The sequence below is a fragment of the Centruroides sculpturatus genome, unplaced genomic scaffold (assembly GCF_000671375.1).
Source record: "Centruroides sculpturatus isolate CEXI.00-Female unplaced genomic scaffold, Cexi_2.0 scaffold1011, whole genome shotgun sequence".
Taxonomy (NCBI): Eukaryota; Metazoa; Arthropoda; class Arachnida; order Scorpiones; family Buthidae; genus Centruroides; species Centruroides sculpturatus.
The window spans coordinates 9,695-27,722 of record NW_019385189.1 but is presented as its reverse complement, the minus strand read 5'-3'; the positions used below and the strand labels follow the sequence as shown (position 1 = coordinate 27,722).

Below are 18,028 nucleotides of genomic sequence, written 5' to 3'. Positions count from 1 at the left end.
TATATATTTATTTAATAAAAGATTTATTTTACTATTCAATTTGGCTCTAAGCTAATGTATAAAATTAAGTAAGTTTTATTAAATTTTAAAGGATCAATATCCAATTTTAAATAGTTATTTTTAAATGTGTTATAATAAAATAAATTTACATTATTTTATTATAAAGAAATATTTATATTGAAGAATATAATATAAAATTTAAAAAAAACTGTAAAGTTGATTTCTTAGATTTTTTTTAATCTTGTTAAATTTAACATCTATAACACGAGGTGCTTCTAAATGACAAGCAACTAAGTAAGCAAACCAGTGAAACGACGTATGCTATTGGTTTGCTTACTTGGCTGCTTGTCACTTTGAAGCATCCACGATTATAACAAGATTTAATTGTATAATCGTATTTTGTATTGTAATGTTAAGAGAATTTTAAATTCAAAATAGAAAAATTCTTTTCGAAAATTTTTATACTGAGCAAATACAAATTAATTCAACAATAGAAGGGTTTTACAATATTCTTTCGGCTTTAAATCTGATTAGCATACGATCTTAAAGTGAAATGAGTACATTGAAAGAAATTCAATCTAGATCTAATTCAAACGTCTTTCTTTTCGATTTGATAAATTATTTTTTACTGGTTAATAGTTTAAGATTCTTTTTTTTTTGAATTGTTGTATTCATTTCAATTAAAAAATCAATTCTAGAAATATATATATATATACTAAATTTAATAATTCTTACTGACAATTGCTTGTTTATAGTTATTACCACGTTTAAAATAATCTTAAAAAATAACGTTATTGATCTGTTACAAAATAGTTAATTTGCAAATTTTAGAGTTGAATAAAAATATATTCTCTAATGAATAGTTATCTTCTGGTCCAATGATAGGGAGGAGAAATCGTGAATGTAGCTCTTGGGCCCAAACCTGTACAGGGCAACGAGCTGAAATCTATTTAATAAAATTTTAATTATATAGTCTAGAAATTCAATTTATGTAATTTCAATTGCTTAAAGGAAGGGGTTAAAGGGTATATGATACACCGAGAGAGTATTATGTAATAACTGATAGAGGACCCCTTAACCGAGGACTCGTGATTGCTCTCCACGATCCTGATTATTATTATTAATATATTTACATTTTACTAATATTGATAATACAATCGTAAAGTTATTAACTGAAAATATAAATTAAAATTCAAATATGTATTATTGTATATGTATAAATGTATATATATGTATATGTATAAATGATTATAAAAGCATGCATGTTTTTACGATTTACATTAGACTTTTTTATAGTGTTATATAAAGCCTAAGTTATGAAAGTTATACAGTAAAACCTGCCTAAAACGGAAAAAATATTGGATACTGTGTTATTCCGGTTTACACAGGTTTTACTGTATGTATATATAAACACACATGTATATAGACAGACACACACAATATCATATACTGTACTTTATATATTTTATAGTTTTATATTAGATGCTTGTTTGTTTACTGTAAATTTAAGGAATTTAAAGACTAAGAAATGCGCTAAACATCATAACTCTAAGCTTATATATATCTATCTGTTTTATAACTATTTTTTCAATTATATAAGCCTATATAAAATATTGTATTATTTCTTATATCTTTATTTTTAGAACTAAAACTACAACACCCTCGGGTAATATACAGTTTCACTCCAAAGATATACAAATATTACTATTTATCCGTTGATATATATATATTTCTTTCTTATTTTTAGAATTTTATAATAATTACTTGAATTTTTAATGAAAAATATATTGCTAACTTTACATAAAATCCATTTCTTATAGATATACCTTAAGAAAAATGTATATAATTTCAAGGTTTCATATTTTAGAAATAATAATACGATTTAAGATATTACAATGATAATTTGATATACTTATAACATCGTTATAGTCACAGTGTGAAAATTAATATTAGTTTTTTTGGAACTTGAAATATTAAGAATCGTCATTAATTCTGCAAACTGCTCCTATAATTATCTCATCTGTAGGCTAATTATAGATTAGTTGAAGCTCGGAAAATTGAGTTTGTTTTTATTTTAACTTAATTTAATCAATGAAGACATAAAATATATGTACTATTGTCCGTATACAGTAAAAATTTCGCAGTTTACCGAATTATACTAGCGTGATTTGCTCTGAAACCACAGAAGTATAAATGGTGTCATTAAAATTTACAAAGGCTGAAACAAGCTAGAATAACTGACAAATAATTTATTAACTAAATAAATAAAACGTTATAATTAATTAGAATAAGATAATATTAATTGAATTTTCATAGATTAGAATTTTTGGGTGGTTATTTTTCTTTGCAACAACCTGGGAATTTTCAGTTGATATATAACCTATAAACGTATACCTGTCAAAATTTACTTCCCTGTTATAACTTTATTTAAATTTTTAATATTATTATCTGTTTTCTAAATAGAAATGAATTTAATAAAAATAACCTAGATCTTTCTGTTCAATGCTTGAACAGACATTTTGAAAAAAAATAGGGGAAACAAAGTATTAAAATGCAAATATATTTCTGTTTTTCATGTATATTTTAACATATAAAATATATAATAAAATTAATTTTAAAACCATTTTATTTTACATCTCAAGCTTGTGTTAAAATATATATTTTCTTTAAAATTTTACTAAATTTATTTCTACTAAAATGAAAGTGTAAATAGGAAGTAATTTAAAGATATTTTTCGGGTTATCATCTTTTATAACAATTTAATTTTTATTTATCCTTTAAAATTTTTAAAAATTAAACTTTTAACAAAACGTTATAACATTTCTCTCCCCAATTTATTTAGTTAAAAATAATAATTATATTAAAAATTTCACAAAAATACGAACTGAATTTAGCGTGTATCGGTAGATTTAAAATGATGAATGTGAGAAATATCTTCGTATCTTTCAATTAAAACAAAAAATTATATAAGTTTTCATGTAAGAAAATCTCTTTTTATTGGATTTGTGGCATTTTTCTGGAAGAATAAAGTAAAGTAATCAGCGATCTCATAGTTGGCGAACTCTTCAAAACCCAAAAGTCATTAAATTGGATCTCCAAAGACAGAATCAAACACCTAACCTGTAAGAAGACGATTAAAGTAAAACAACTTCAATTCTTACGTGGTTTTTCTCTGTAATTTCTTTCCCTATAAAGAACTTTTACTATACTACAATGTAAAGAAAACTTCCTTTTAATGATTTAATACGAAAACAAAATCCTAATATCAGAAAATTCGATTTTTTTTACGATATTTTCTTTCATTAGTATTAAATCTCGAGAGAAGAAATTGTATAAAAGTTGAAAAAATAATAATATAAATAATATATTTACATTGTTTTATTTTATATTTTCATACATTTCGAAATTTGATTTAAGAACATTTTACATATAATCTATTTTCCAGATGCATATACATCGATCACAATAGCGAATATTTGAAAACTGACTTGCCATATCTTTTCTATGTATTTTTAGTTACTATACCTGCTTAGAATATTTTTATTGACTCTCTCCATCTCTTGTCCATGGAGAGAGCACTAAGAGGAATATGTGTATTGCGTGTTAAAGGAAACGGGGAGAGAAATATGATTCAACAACGAAACGAACCTAGAAATCCTTTGTGATATTTAAAATGGAAATATTTGAATTGACTGCTGTGTTTAAAAGCTTAATTCAGCTAAATCTCTTATTCATTTAATCTATTGTTTAAAGTTTAAAGTGTAAATTTACCATTTACTGTTTTATCTTCCATGACGTTATTCTTATAGCACTTAGTATAATAAAACAACCAAATGAAATATTCAGGATCCTTTTCCTTCAAACGTGGTCCTATAGGAATAGTTGAAAGTTTCGTTGATATAAAAAATTTATAAGATATATTATCGTAGAAAAACATTCAAATATATACATAGCTTATATTCAGAAGCAAAATCATAAATTTATTTACAAANTAAGCGATATATTTTAAGCTTAATATAAATGCTTATTATTTTATATCAAAGTCAAAATTTGTCTTACTTTATTTATAAAATCTTCAGCTCCGTGCACAGTATCACTTATAAAATTGCAATGAAGTGTAAGACATCTTTCAACGTAAATATTTACAATGAAAGTGAAGAAAGATCCAGGAAAATTATTAAATTGTATTATGATTTTATCCTATTTTTAGATTTATTATTAAAAAAAATAATAAAGCAAAATTATATACGAAACTATTTCTTTTTCTTTACCCTTCAAACGTGGTCCTATAGGAATAGTTGAAAGTTTCGTTGATATAAAAAATTTATAAGATATATTATCGTAGAAAAACATTCAAATATATACATAGCTTATATTCAGAAGCAAAATCATAAATTTATTTACAAATTTTTGGTATAAATTTTCTAGTTCTTCCTTAAAGTTGTGCCATTCAAAACTGGATTTTTCAAACTTTTTGAGAAAAATTTTTTTTTCAATTTTAATACGTTTAAATCTACGTATTTATATTGAAATAATAATTATTATTTTTTCATTAGAATCGCCGAGATTTGAAACAAAATTCCAAACCCAGATGGTAAAGAAGAAAGAAGATGTAACTATGACGTGTTCCGTGACTGGTGATCCTCCTTTGACCATTTCTTGGACTAGAGATAAACAACCTCTTGTTATTGAAAATGATCCCAGGTAAAAATCTCGATTCTTTAGAAAAATAAAAAGAAAAGATGAAAAACTTTTACAAAACTTTTCCTAAATATATTTAAAAAATGCTTTGAATAATATAAAATGTAAAGTTTTAATTATAAATATTAATTTTGCTTAAAGTAGTATTAAAAATGAATATAATGTAAAGCAAATTGAACATTTTATCTTGTTATAAATGAAAGTTTCTTGTAAATACTTTTAAAACAAGTAAATTTATTTATTAATAACATTGTCTAACTGAAAGCATTCATAAAAAATTTAGTTATTTTGTCTTTTAGATTCTTCTACTCTTTTTTTTGTTTGTTTGTTCTTTTTACTCTGTTCGTAGACACCAAAAAAGTCTTTTTAATCATACCCATTATGTCTAAACCCAGGCCCATATTGGGTTCGACCACAGTATGATTAAAAAGGCCCTCCTTGTACCCACAGCGTAAATATGGGGCCTGGGTTCGAACCAGGCTAATATTGACGCTGTGGGCAGCAGAGGCCGGGCAGATTTGAGAAGTATGAAGGAAAAAAACCTTTAGAAGGACCATACTGCACTTCTGGAGGTTTTCCCAAGTAAGGCCTGTTACTTCAGGTAGTAAAAAATTTCTAACTGTATTGTTTTCTTTATACACCCCTAAAGATTTCTGGATCCTCTAAGGTCCGAAAGGCGAGGAAAGGGGTCTAAATTCGGGATGAAAAATTGCTCACCCTAAAAGTTTTTCATTTTTCAGCATAGATATTCGATCCCTGATTCCCTAGAGAAGCAGGCTGATGCCTCAACCGCCCTTACATTCGGCCGTCTGTCTTTTAGATTATTAATCAATTCTTTTAATTAGAATAATATAATTAATTAAATACTTCGTAAACGTTATTAATAATAATAAACGTTTCATTAACGTTTACTGTTTTTATATTTATAATAATAAAATATCATAAATTTTAGTTAATTAAAACGAATCTGTCATATCATTCCGATATTTATAAATTATTAAACGCAATGTTTTTTTTTCTATATTTTAATTAAAAGTGTGTATATATATATTTATATTTTAAAATATTAAATTAATTTTCATTTATCCAATGTTAATCAAAAAATGTTAATTAAATTGGTTAAATGTTTTAAAAAAAAATTCAGACGAAAATTTTTAAATAGCATATTGCAGCAATTAAATAATGTTTTTGTGAATGTTAAACAAATCAATTTTCTGTAGAAAATTAATTTTGTTTTAAAACATTTACAAAAACACTATTTAATTGCAGCAATCTCTTATTTAAAAATTAAAAATAATAATAATAAAATTCTTTAAAAAAATGCCGTTTATTTATAATTAAATATACATTTTTATATAACATTTTAGTGATTAATCTTGTATCGTTATTAAATATTCATTTATAATAAATACAATATTACAAAAAAAAGTATTAAAACCTGGCTTTAAAAAGTGTTGAAAATTCTAATTATTTTAATAAAATGGAATTAATTAATAAAAAAAATATTAATTTTGAATAGGATTACTAGGTCATTCTTCCATGTACATCGTACTAGACCTCCATTGCGAGCCACTGTAGGCGGGATTATGCCAGGCCTACAATGGGGGCCTGGCCTATTCTCGTTAAAAGACGAAAAGTACATATTGAAGACATAAACATTTTCTAAAGTTTCTGTCTCAGACTCAAATCCGGATCATTGTAATTCTCAGGTGCTAGGAGACAGATAACAAGATTACACCTTTACTACCTGCTAGAACTAAGTTATATTTTTATTTACTTGACAACACGAATTTTAACAGAAAGTGTTTTAATATTTTCGCATCACTGCACAGGTATTTTTAGACATAATTACAAACTTTGCTCAAGAATAATACAACAGATTTCCGCTTAGTAGCCATTATTTCTGTACGAAAGAACAGAAACTGAAGAGGAAATATTACATTCTCTTATCCTGTATCACTAAATTATTAAGGTTAATTTGTATGAAATGAAACTTTTTAACGATATTAAATACGAAGACACATTGATTGTGTACCCGATTAATCGGATCCCAGTTACTAGAGTTTCAATGTATAAAATCCGAAAATTATTAGATTTTAAAATAATTTTTAAATTACTTGCCTTTATAAAAAGCGATAATTAATTGCAATTACTATTATTTTTTTTATTAAAAATAAATATAATATAATTTGTAAGTAATATTCAAAGCAGCAAAAATATATAAAAATTCAATTCTTGAATCTGTTCAATACAACATCACAATTCGTTTTATGTCTGTTTTATTCTATAACATATATTGTATTTTATTTTATTTCAAAATCTAAAATATTATATCAAAAGAACTGAGAAAATTCTTAAAATATATATTAAAAAATGCTATAAAAATTACAGAAATAATTACATTTTTATCGCTGGAATAATTGCTGTTAAAATGTAAATATAATTTACAAATTATATTCGACAAAAAAAAAGTTCTTTCATATGTAAATTATTAAGTATAAATGTTATAAAATGTCGATACTTTTTTGAAATTAATAGGCATGTTTTGTTATTCGTATCACGTAAATGCCATAAAAATGTAAGGTGAATATTAGAATATAAAAATTTAAATTGTATTTTTATGTGGGGTATATTTTAAAATATATAGATTATGTTATCCTGTTAGAAAACTAAATGACAAAAGAGATATCAATCAGTTATGTCTCTATACTCCAGCATATCTGAATTTTCTAAGCGATATATTTTAAGCTTAATATAAATGCTTATTATTTTATATCAAAGTCAAAATTTGTCTTACTTTATTTATAAAATCTTCAGCTCCGTGCACAGTATCACTTATAAAATTGCAATGAAGTGTAAGACATCTTTCAACGTAAATATTTACAATGAAAGTGAAGAAAGATCCAGGAAAATTATTAAATTGTATTATGATTTTATCCTATTTTTAGATTTATTATTAAAAAAAATAATAAAGCAAAATTATATACGAAACTATTTCTTTTTCTTTACCATAATACCTGGATATCCTATTGTAATTATGAATTTTTTTTCTGAAATTAAAAAATTAAATAAATAATTTATTTATAAGTTTCACACGTTACATTATGGCTTTGAAAATTATATAAAAATAAAATAAAAAATATATTTTAAATTGCTTATATGATCCTTGAAACTTATGCTAATGCAAGTCATAAAGTTGACATTATATATAATAAATTATAGTATATTATATCAAGGATATTTTATAATTAACAACTTTGGCATCAAATATCTAATTTAGGAGAGATCGGGGCAAGATCGGCATGTTAAGCTTTACTTAAATTTTGTGTAATAAATACTGCTGTAAACTGAAAAAAAAGCTTTGCATATTGTCTATTGGAATGTTACCTTACTATAGAACTGGTTAAAATCAGTTTGGAAATAAAAATAATTAAAATAATTACAACTTTACAAGAAGAGAGAAATTGACGAAGTTGCCCCGGGTATAGGGGCAAGATCGGCAACTTCTCTCTTTTTGTAAAGTTGTAATTATTTTAATTATTTTTATTAAAGTTGCCCCTGGTATAGGGGCAACAGTAATGGGGCAAGATAGGCACGTATATAAAATTATGTTATTAACAATGTATAAGTTGGAATTCACTATTAAAACAAAGAAATACAAATCCAACACCCATTTAATATTATTACAACGAAATGCAAGTTCAAAGACATATATACATGAATAACAAATGCAAACATGTTTTCATTTATCATCTGTTTGATTTTTATCCTTTGCTTCTAATGTGGCTTTATGTTGCCGATCTTACCCCGCTAGTCATGATTTCGAAACATTAAGTACAACCCTGAGAACAGAATGCCAAGCCACGATCTGGCCACGTGAATAAGTTGAAGTTACATCCTTCTAACAGGAAAAGTAACTTTCGTTATCATGGAATTATAACAAAACCTGCCAATTCAATATAAATGGAAAAAAAATATTATATGGAATTGAACGAAAATGAAAATTTGCTTGATAATTCAACTACGCTTGTTGGAGAACAATAAAAACACTACACTCAACAAGCCACCAATAAAACTCAACTGCCTAACCTATAACCAAAGTCTCCTTTTAATTTGTTATTTAAAAAAAGCGCTTGACAAACTTGCCCCGCATGCCGAAGTTGCCCCGATCTCCCCTAAACTTATAAAAACTCCAATTTAAAATCTAAAATCGGCTCAAAATATATTATTATCATCATTTTTAATGTATTTAAATAAAGCTATTTAGATGTACGTAATAAAGTACCTTTTAAAATTTATAATTATAATTTGTTAATAAAGCAAAGCTGAGTTAATAATATTCTTTTATAAAGTAAAGATAGCTTATAGAATGTAATATAAGTAGTATTACTCTATATATCATTTCAATGCTAGTTCTGTTGTCAATACTAGTTCATGTTACTCTTTCTATCAGAAAAATAATAATAAAGAACAACTATAGAAACAATATAAAATTTATTATTTTTATTACAATTAAAATTAGTAATAAAATATCAAGTAATTATGTATATAAAGTAATAAAATTTTTAACTAAATTATAGAAAAAAAATGGATATATTATTAATTTTAAGACATTACAAAAAAAAATATTGACAAGAATATTATATATATATATAAGGCGTATATATATAATATCCTTATTAAAAATTTAAATAAAATATATATATTTCTTCCCTTTTAAAATTTCAAACTTCCTATATATAATACCTAAAACTTTTACAGAATTTGAATTATACATTAAATATATATATATTTTAATGTATAATTCCTTATATTAAAATTCAAACATTTTTAAATAATTTAAATTTATAAAAATACATATATACTTAAAAATTCCTTTAAAACAGACTAATTTTTATATTTAAATACCGTTTTTAAGCTACTTTAATTTATTTTTTATAGTAGAAATTTATTGAAAGAAAAAGAAAAGAAAAAAAAAAAGACTAGTTATTTTGATGTCCGCTGCCAAAAGTTATATAAAAGAAATTTTCTCATCTTAGTGGCTAAGATTAAATGTTCTCTTTCTTTCCATTGGATATAAATGGATTTACGAGGCCAACAGATGTTGTTATCTATCTGTGGATAAACTGCTAGTTTGAAAGTGCTATACACGCAATATAAAGTATTAATACTGTATATTGCGTGTAGGTCTGTAGAATTTTCGAACGTTTAAAAAGTATAAAAGTTTCTTTTTTTACTAATCATTTGGTCTATCACACGAACCTGTTATTTTCTAGACGTTCGGTTTAGAAAACGGGAGAAAAAAAGAGGATAAAACTTTATATCGTTGTTTGAATAAAAGCAGATGTTTGTAAAGAAAAGTGTTAAAATGGTTTACATAATAAGTTATACCTACGAAAGGATAAAATTGCCGATTTTTTTAAACAATATTTTAGTAAATATCTTGTTTTTTTTGTATTCAAATTTAAATATTAAACGTTTCGTCTCTTCGTATCTTTGTATGATTTATATTATTGATAAAATTTATATCTTTGTAAAGTTTTGTACAGTTTAAAATATTTTTCCTTTATTTATACTATAAAAAAAATTTTATTCTTTTTATATTGTACAAGCAGTGAAAAATGAACACTTTGTATTTATTTATTCGATACAAAATTGCATAAATGTATACTTTGTACAGCATAAAATAATATTTTTATTTACTCAATGGTAACTTGTACAAAATGTACACTTTGTATAGTTAAAAATATAAGAATTTTTTTTAAAATTTAATTACAGAATAAATTAAATAACTTAATTTATATTGATTATATTTTAAAGAAATTGGTATACTTATTTAAAAGAATTTTTATATTTAACTATTGTTCTACATAAAAAACGTTAATTATAAAATACTCGGATAGTTATTAACTCTTGCAAAATAGTTAAACTTTATAATAGATCTATATATAACAACAAAACTTATTAACTAAAATCAGAAGTTTAATAACGCAAATGAGATCAAATAAATTCACGATATCGTGTAAAAGCGAAGATAAATTCATAACAATAATCTTCATTATTATTATTATTACAAGGAATGCACTTCAAATAAATTGCATTATCTTCCACCAGACATTAGCATAGCAATTGTAATGTTGTTGACGTTTACAAAGTATACTTCATTTATGAATTTTTTTCAAAACTAAAACAAAGAAAATATTCCTTTTTATATTAATCCAAATAACGAAAATTTCCTGCTTCATTATACATTTTAATTTTTACTTATAAAAGTCATACGACGTCGCATGGTGTGATTTTCTAACCAATATACACTTCACCCTTATTTTGAGCAAAACAATAAATATAATTTTTTTGTAGCTGATGTATTTATTTAGGTATTTTGTATAATTTTGAAAATGAAAAAATCATAAACTCTAATACAAAGACAATAATTTAACTCTCTACGACCGTATTGAAAATCAAATATCAAGAATTAGAGTTAGAAGTTAGCTAATTATCATTGTATTTTTAAGTGAACGCTTATTGATTAAATTCTAATTCTATCTCTTCACTATTGGTTAGGAATACTGCCGCAAGACATTAGTTATTTGACTAAAACAATTGAAAAAATCATAAAATATTATTTTTTTTATTGAATAATATTTTAAAAAAATCACTTTTTACACTTGGTTTCGAGACATTTTAAGCAATTTGACTGATTATAAAGCTTGTTTTTTCAATAGAGCTTTTATATTTGAACATCGTTGTAATGATATATGAAACAATAGAAAATATTTGTTAATTTTCAGCTAATTTTTATAAAATTTGAGTGGTGGTGGTCGATTATTCCTTTAAAAAATATTGAAAAATATTGAAAAAAGTTTCTAAACAAATGTTCTAGAAAAAAACTTTATTCATTTACTATTTTCTTTCTGATTTTCTATCTACAATAACGAATCTCCTCCATTTTAATTACTACTAGCGTTAAAAACTTCAGTTCCGTTTAGTCATACAATCAATTTCTTTATCCCATTGCATTATTGATCCAAGTAGTTAATGCTTTGCTATCTACAACTTTCTAAATTTCAATTTTAGTCTACTGAATCCGAAATAAATCCAAACGTTTCTATTCTTCAATGTTTCAAAGAATCCAACATTGGCTCATCAATATTGATTCTATAATCGAAACAATTGATACACGACTTAATTCCGAATAATTAATAATATTTAAATTCGCAATAAATAAATAAATAAATATATTATGTGATTTAAAATGTAAAGAATTATAGGAAAATGTTCATCTAGAACAGTGATTCCTAATGTGGAAGCCATCTTGAAGTTGGTAGAAGACTCAATTAGGCTCTGGAGGGAAAGAGGCGATAGGGATGTCGAACAGAGTAAACTCCTTGAGTCTTCTACCATCTTCAAGATGGCTCCCACTTTCGGAGCCAACTTGAAGGTGGTAGAAGACTCAAGGAGGCTCGGGAAAACAAGGGGGACAAAAATTCATTTTGAAACAAGCAAAAAACATATATACATATAAGAAATATATGCATTAAAGGTGGTGATATTCCGAAAAGTTTAGGAACAGACACTAGAAGTTATGTACGAATTTATAATAAAATTAATATTCTAAAATGTTTACTAAAATTTAAATATTCACGTAATTTCCCGAACTTTAACTTATATAATAAGAAATTGATGGAAATTTCAAATATTATTAGTGCTGTTGCAGACAAGTCCGGATCAAATTTCTCTTATAATTCATTATTCTACATCACCTGTTAACCTAATCGAGTCATATATTAAATTTCATTTATAACTTATTATTCCACATTACTTGATAACCTTATTTAAGACTTTCCATGCACGTGAAGGATATTAACAACTCGTGACAACTCTATAATTTTACATTCTGCCACTACCATTATTCAAAACCTGCTATCAGATCTAAGAAAAATAATAATTATAAAATTCCATTAATAGAAAATTATAGCTATGCTATAATATTATATAATTTAATTTTATTGGTAGGTAAGATGATGAAATGTTTAATAGGGAGCTATTTGATCCTCTTGCAAAGATTAAGAATTGAGGAACAAGTGGAAAATTGAGAATAATAGAGTATAATTGGATCTGTATTAAATTATATGTTACAATGAATTTCACTCAATGTATTTTAATAAAACATTTCTTATGATTTTTAGTAATGTTTAATTAGTTTTCTGGGCACATTTTTTTCATAATGTACAACAATCCGATGGAAATAGATTCGGAATCCATACATAACTCTGGTTGTATCCCCATTTTTAACTTTCTTCCCTATTATGGATATGGAAGAGGACCTTTCTTCCATATCCATAATGGATTTGGCCAGTCCACAATGGGACAACAGGATGGTGAAGGATAGAATTATAAAAAATTCCTGGGGAGTTGTTTACCCGGATTTAATCCCGGGCCCTCCAGTGTCCTCCAGAGCGGTAGGCTAATATCTAATCGCCACAGCCATCTGTCGGTCAGACCACATTAACGAGTGTAATGTTTATTGGGTTGGAATTCGAAAAAATTGTAGACCTATAAATTCCCACTGTCTGTCCTTCCTTAACCACACGAATAGTGTTAGATAAATAAAAGTAGAGACCAGATGTAGAAAGAATAGGGAAAGAGGGCCCGATTAGCTAGGTACGAATTTCCACTATAGACCGGAAGTCACGTGATTTCAAGTCAAAAATTTTCTCTACTGCAGAGTTAAATAGATAACCGGCGTGATGTCATCAAGAAGAGTATTATGTACTGTACAGGGGCAAGATACTACTAATTTGAGATCGAAAGCATATATTTAAAAAATTGCAGCCCAGCATTATAGCGATGTCATAATAATTTTTGCTGGTTATTATTCCTTTTTTGGGGGGTTAAAAGTTATTTAAACTATTTTTAATATTGGAATGATGGAATGATTATATATATTTAATGATAACAGAATTAAAAAAATCTGAGAAAATAAATTGAGAAACCAAATGAATGGAGTTAATTATAATAAAAATTTTCCAAAAATAAATGATTCTGCATGAATTAATAACACCAGTTTTAAATAAAATATTTAAAAAATTCGTTACATACAATGATTATAAAACTATTTTAAAATAATTAAATTGTAATGAAACACAAAGGAATTATATTAAAATTATAATTTTTTAATTTTAATTTATAATATATAAATTAAAATCTTTGTTATAGATTTTTATATTTTAACATTTACTTCTTCAGTATCAGCTCATATTTTTTTCTTATTGAATTGTTTACCTTCTTAATTCAATCGAGTACCGACAAATAATTAATAAAAATGATTCGATTGGATCTTCCCCTCTTATTTCCATTAATGTGTAAATACCCTTGAAGCCAAACATAAGTGCAATTACATTATCAGATGATATTCACTCACGCTATGTTTATTACTTCCTACCAATCAAGATCGAAATGAAAACAATAGCTATAACGTTATAATCCTATTTGTTGTTGAAATTAAAGTAAGCATACTCTCTCTAATCTTAAACGATTTATGATAATTATACCTCCAATTAACATTAAAATTTTATAACAAGACACTTTATATACAGGCTTAATCAGAGAGGATGGGAGATGAGTATTCCCGAGAGCTAAATGAGAAAGAACACTAAGAACAATCTTAATATTTTAAATATTTACAATTTAATAATTTTTAAAATCTATCCTCTCGATCTCAAATTAGTACTGTCTTTCCCCTGTATATCATACTTTGCCTAATAACAATGGAGTCATGCCGGTCAACTCCATTCTGGAGAAAACGTTTTGAATTGAAATTACGTGATTTTCGTGGTAGAATGGAAATTCATATAGAGTTAATCAGAGCCTCCTAACCCGAATCTTTCTACATCTTGTCTCTATTTTCATCGATATAATACATTCTCGAGATTAAGGAAGAACAGTCAGACAAAAGGAAAACATTTGGAATTTATAGGTCTATAATTTTTACAAATTGCAGCCCAACGAGTATCGCAAATTCATAATACCCCTTTGCCTTTATAACCTCCGTTTTGTTAATATACTGTCCGATAATTTATACTGAATATATTATTATTAAAGAGAAAATTTAAGTATTTTTTGGTCTTTTTCTTAATAATAAATATATAATTTCATGTTTAAATAAATAGCAGCATGTGTTTTTTTATAGCTAAGAAATATATCTGCCGTTGATACTTAGTCTGTGTTTATATATTCTATTCTAAGAACATAATATTCGTTTATATCCTATCGCGAAGGAATTGCTATATCATCATACTTAGTTATTTGATCAAAAAATTCTTTGGAAGATGGCTATAAACTATTTGTAACGTTGTACAACTTGCAAGTGAAAAAGGATAAGAAAAAAAATACATGAAATATTGGTTTAAAGTATTTAACTAATCTACTATAAAATAATTTCCGTTATGCAATTTTGAATAACATAATCAATAACAATTTTTTTTGAACATTTTTCACGGTACATTTCCAGCAAATAATCTAAAATTTTTAAAGTTTAGGATAAATATTTTTGAAAATTCGTTCAAATTTTCTAGCATTTAGCATGCAGACAGCTTAATCAACGGATTAAAATATCTATAATAAAATCATAAGAAAGAAATTCTTGCTGCTTCAATGGTTATTCAATTATAATTGCTTTCAATGGTTAATTGCAGGTTTTTGACTTCGATAAATTGCAAAATTGCTCGAATCATATGTTTTATTTAAATTATTTATGTAAGGTTTAATGCCTTATCATTCACAGCAATTAAATTTTAATGTTAGAAGATAAAGTTTAATAAATTTTATCATAAATGTCAAAGAGAACAATTGACACATTTATAGAACGTTCTTGACAATGTATGCATGTATAATAAAGAATTTTATAGGTAAAAGATATGAAATAATCAGAATTTAATTTCTAATAAAAATATATTATTTTTAAGAATCGTTTATTCAGATTTATCAATAAATTTTTCTTAGATAATAAATTATATTAGCTTAGAAAAATCCTTTATGTTCTTCTGTTAAATTACACAATACAAATATTAAAATATAAAAAAGAATTTTATCGTAGATTATAATAATTTTTAATGTATTTAGTTTAAAAATTATACAAATTTCATTTTATTAAATAATAAAATATTAATTTGATGTATAAAAATAAAACACGATAAAAAATAATTATACGCATCATTAGAGAAATAAAGCATCTTTATTAATGTTTCCAATTAAAAAAATAATTAATTACTACATAATACTACAACAAAGGTTGTTTTATCCTAAGAAGTAAATCTATAGCTATATATAAACAGGTATGAGTAGCTTAAGGATGAGTATACATTCCAAGAAATACATCATTAAGATCGTAGAGTGTACTGTACTTAGACGAGTCTTATATGGTATAGTCGATACTCATAAAGGCTATATGTAACACAATTTTAACACCATAAGTATTTATCTATATAAATATATGGAAGGTACAGGCAAATACATTTTCCAGCACCATTTATAGTCATAGCTATGGGGGTATATGAAATGCTAAATCCCCTATTATTCATATTTCAATATATATAATTCTATATTCTTAGGCTACTGTTATTTTTACATGTAGACTGTAGCTAATAGTTCTAGTTCTGGCTGAAAAAGAAAAAAATCAGTCATAATTTTTTCAGCTTGCACCTCATTTATAAATTTAGCCCATATTGATACAGGCTTATACCTGGCTACAGGACTGGCTCTATTATAATCTTATGGGAAGTCTGTGATTAGGCAGCACAGAACTGTATTTAATATACAAATTAAAATTCAAAACAAAACAATATTATATATAATTATAACAGAAATTTGATAAGGATTTTAATAGTAAATTCCATCAAAAATATTTAATAATTAAATGCAAGAATTGAAGAAACAACTCGGTAAGTTTGTTCGAATTACGAGAATATTTAAAATATTACTGACGTTGATTATTAGACGAATCTGTTAAGTAAATAACTGTAACTTATGTTAATATATATCTGACTCAAAGGCATAATACTATGTAGCTATGTTATTAACTAATGAAATTTTATTAAAAATTATTATTTATTAATTTATAATTTAAGAAAACATATATTTGTTTGTTTTCTTTTTATAAATATGATCGTACTTTATAAAGTATTTTAAATTATTAATAAGTTTTAAGATTTTCAATTAATTATAAACTTGAATGTTCTTATCTACTGTAAAAATTCATTAGATAAATAGAATAAAAATTTATATTTATATACTGCAATTAATTATAGACTATATTTAATCGAATTTAATTAAATTTAATTAAATTATTAAATGTTTGTAAATAAAAATTATTATCTCTGAAGTAAATTAAAGACGAATTTTGTAATCATTAATCAGTAAAAAAATTTAGTGCTTTATATATAAATTATAAACAGGGTTTAATATTATATACAGGTTGTAGACACAAACATTGCACTAGGCTATAACTAGCTTCTGCTACATAACTAAATGCAATTACATTAGAGTATTAGGTAATTGGTACGGGCTATTCGTTGGTCTGAATGCCGTGTACGCCCCTTTCGCATAGGGCAAATTCCATCTCCTCAAGGCCATGCAGAGAAGCCTCACACTGTTTCACCACTCATTTACTTGACAATGTCCAGCCTCTTTCCCTTTGAATATCTTAGTCGAACGAAAGACGTTTTACACTGCTGTTGAAACGTTCTACGATTTTGTAATTTAAACTATGCCCTTACCTATGATAGAACCCGAAATATGATTTGAAATGTTTGTGTCTACATTCTATACACACATATAAAGTTATACTATACAATGCTATATAACGTATTATAGTGATATATAGAATTTAATCTATAATATATACAACCTAAATAAGCTTTTATATATTATTTTTTTAAATAAATTTTACCATATATTGTTTAATGTAAATGTATACATAAATTAATAAATCATAACAATATATATTATTACTACTCTATATATATTTATGTATACGTTAAAACATGCTTTTATTTTTTGTTATAAAATATTTAACCTAAAAATTGTATATAATTATATTATTTTAATTCTAAAATTAAATTATTACAGTAGAACCTCGAAAACTCGGCCTAATGTGGACCGAAGGGTGGCCGAGTTTGTGAAAATGCCGGGTTATCGGGAATGGGGTTAAAAAAAATAAGTACGAGTGTTTCCTCAGAAAATACTGTACTGTACTTGTATGTATTGTTTACTTGAGAATATAACAGAGAATAAACTGCCCAAATACCCTTAAACAAAGGAAAAGTAC

The 18,028-nt window shown here is 25.2% G+C and overlaps 1 protein-coding gene across 1 annotated transcript in view; it reads left to right on the top strand.

Annotated features, from left to right (window-relative positions):
- LOC111635928 (Down syndrome cell adhesion molecule-like protein Dscam2) overlaps window positions 1–18,028 on the top strand; it is a gene marked incomplete at its 3' end in the record, with an annotated part of 115,537 nt that overhangs the window by 88,330 nt on the left and 9,179 nt on the right. Inside the window, exons 13-14 of the mRNA XM_023381069.1 lie at window positions 4,557–4,704; window positions 11,965–12,080. Of these exons, the coding sequence (XP_023236837.1) occupies window positions 4,557–4,704; window positions 11,965–12,080 (264 nt within the window). The remainder of the gene's footprint in view (window positions 1–4,556; window positions 4,705–11,964; window positions 12,081–18,028) is intronic.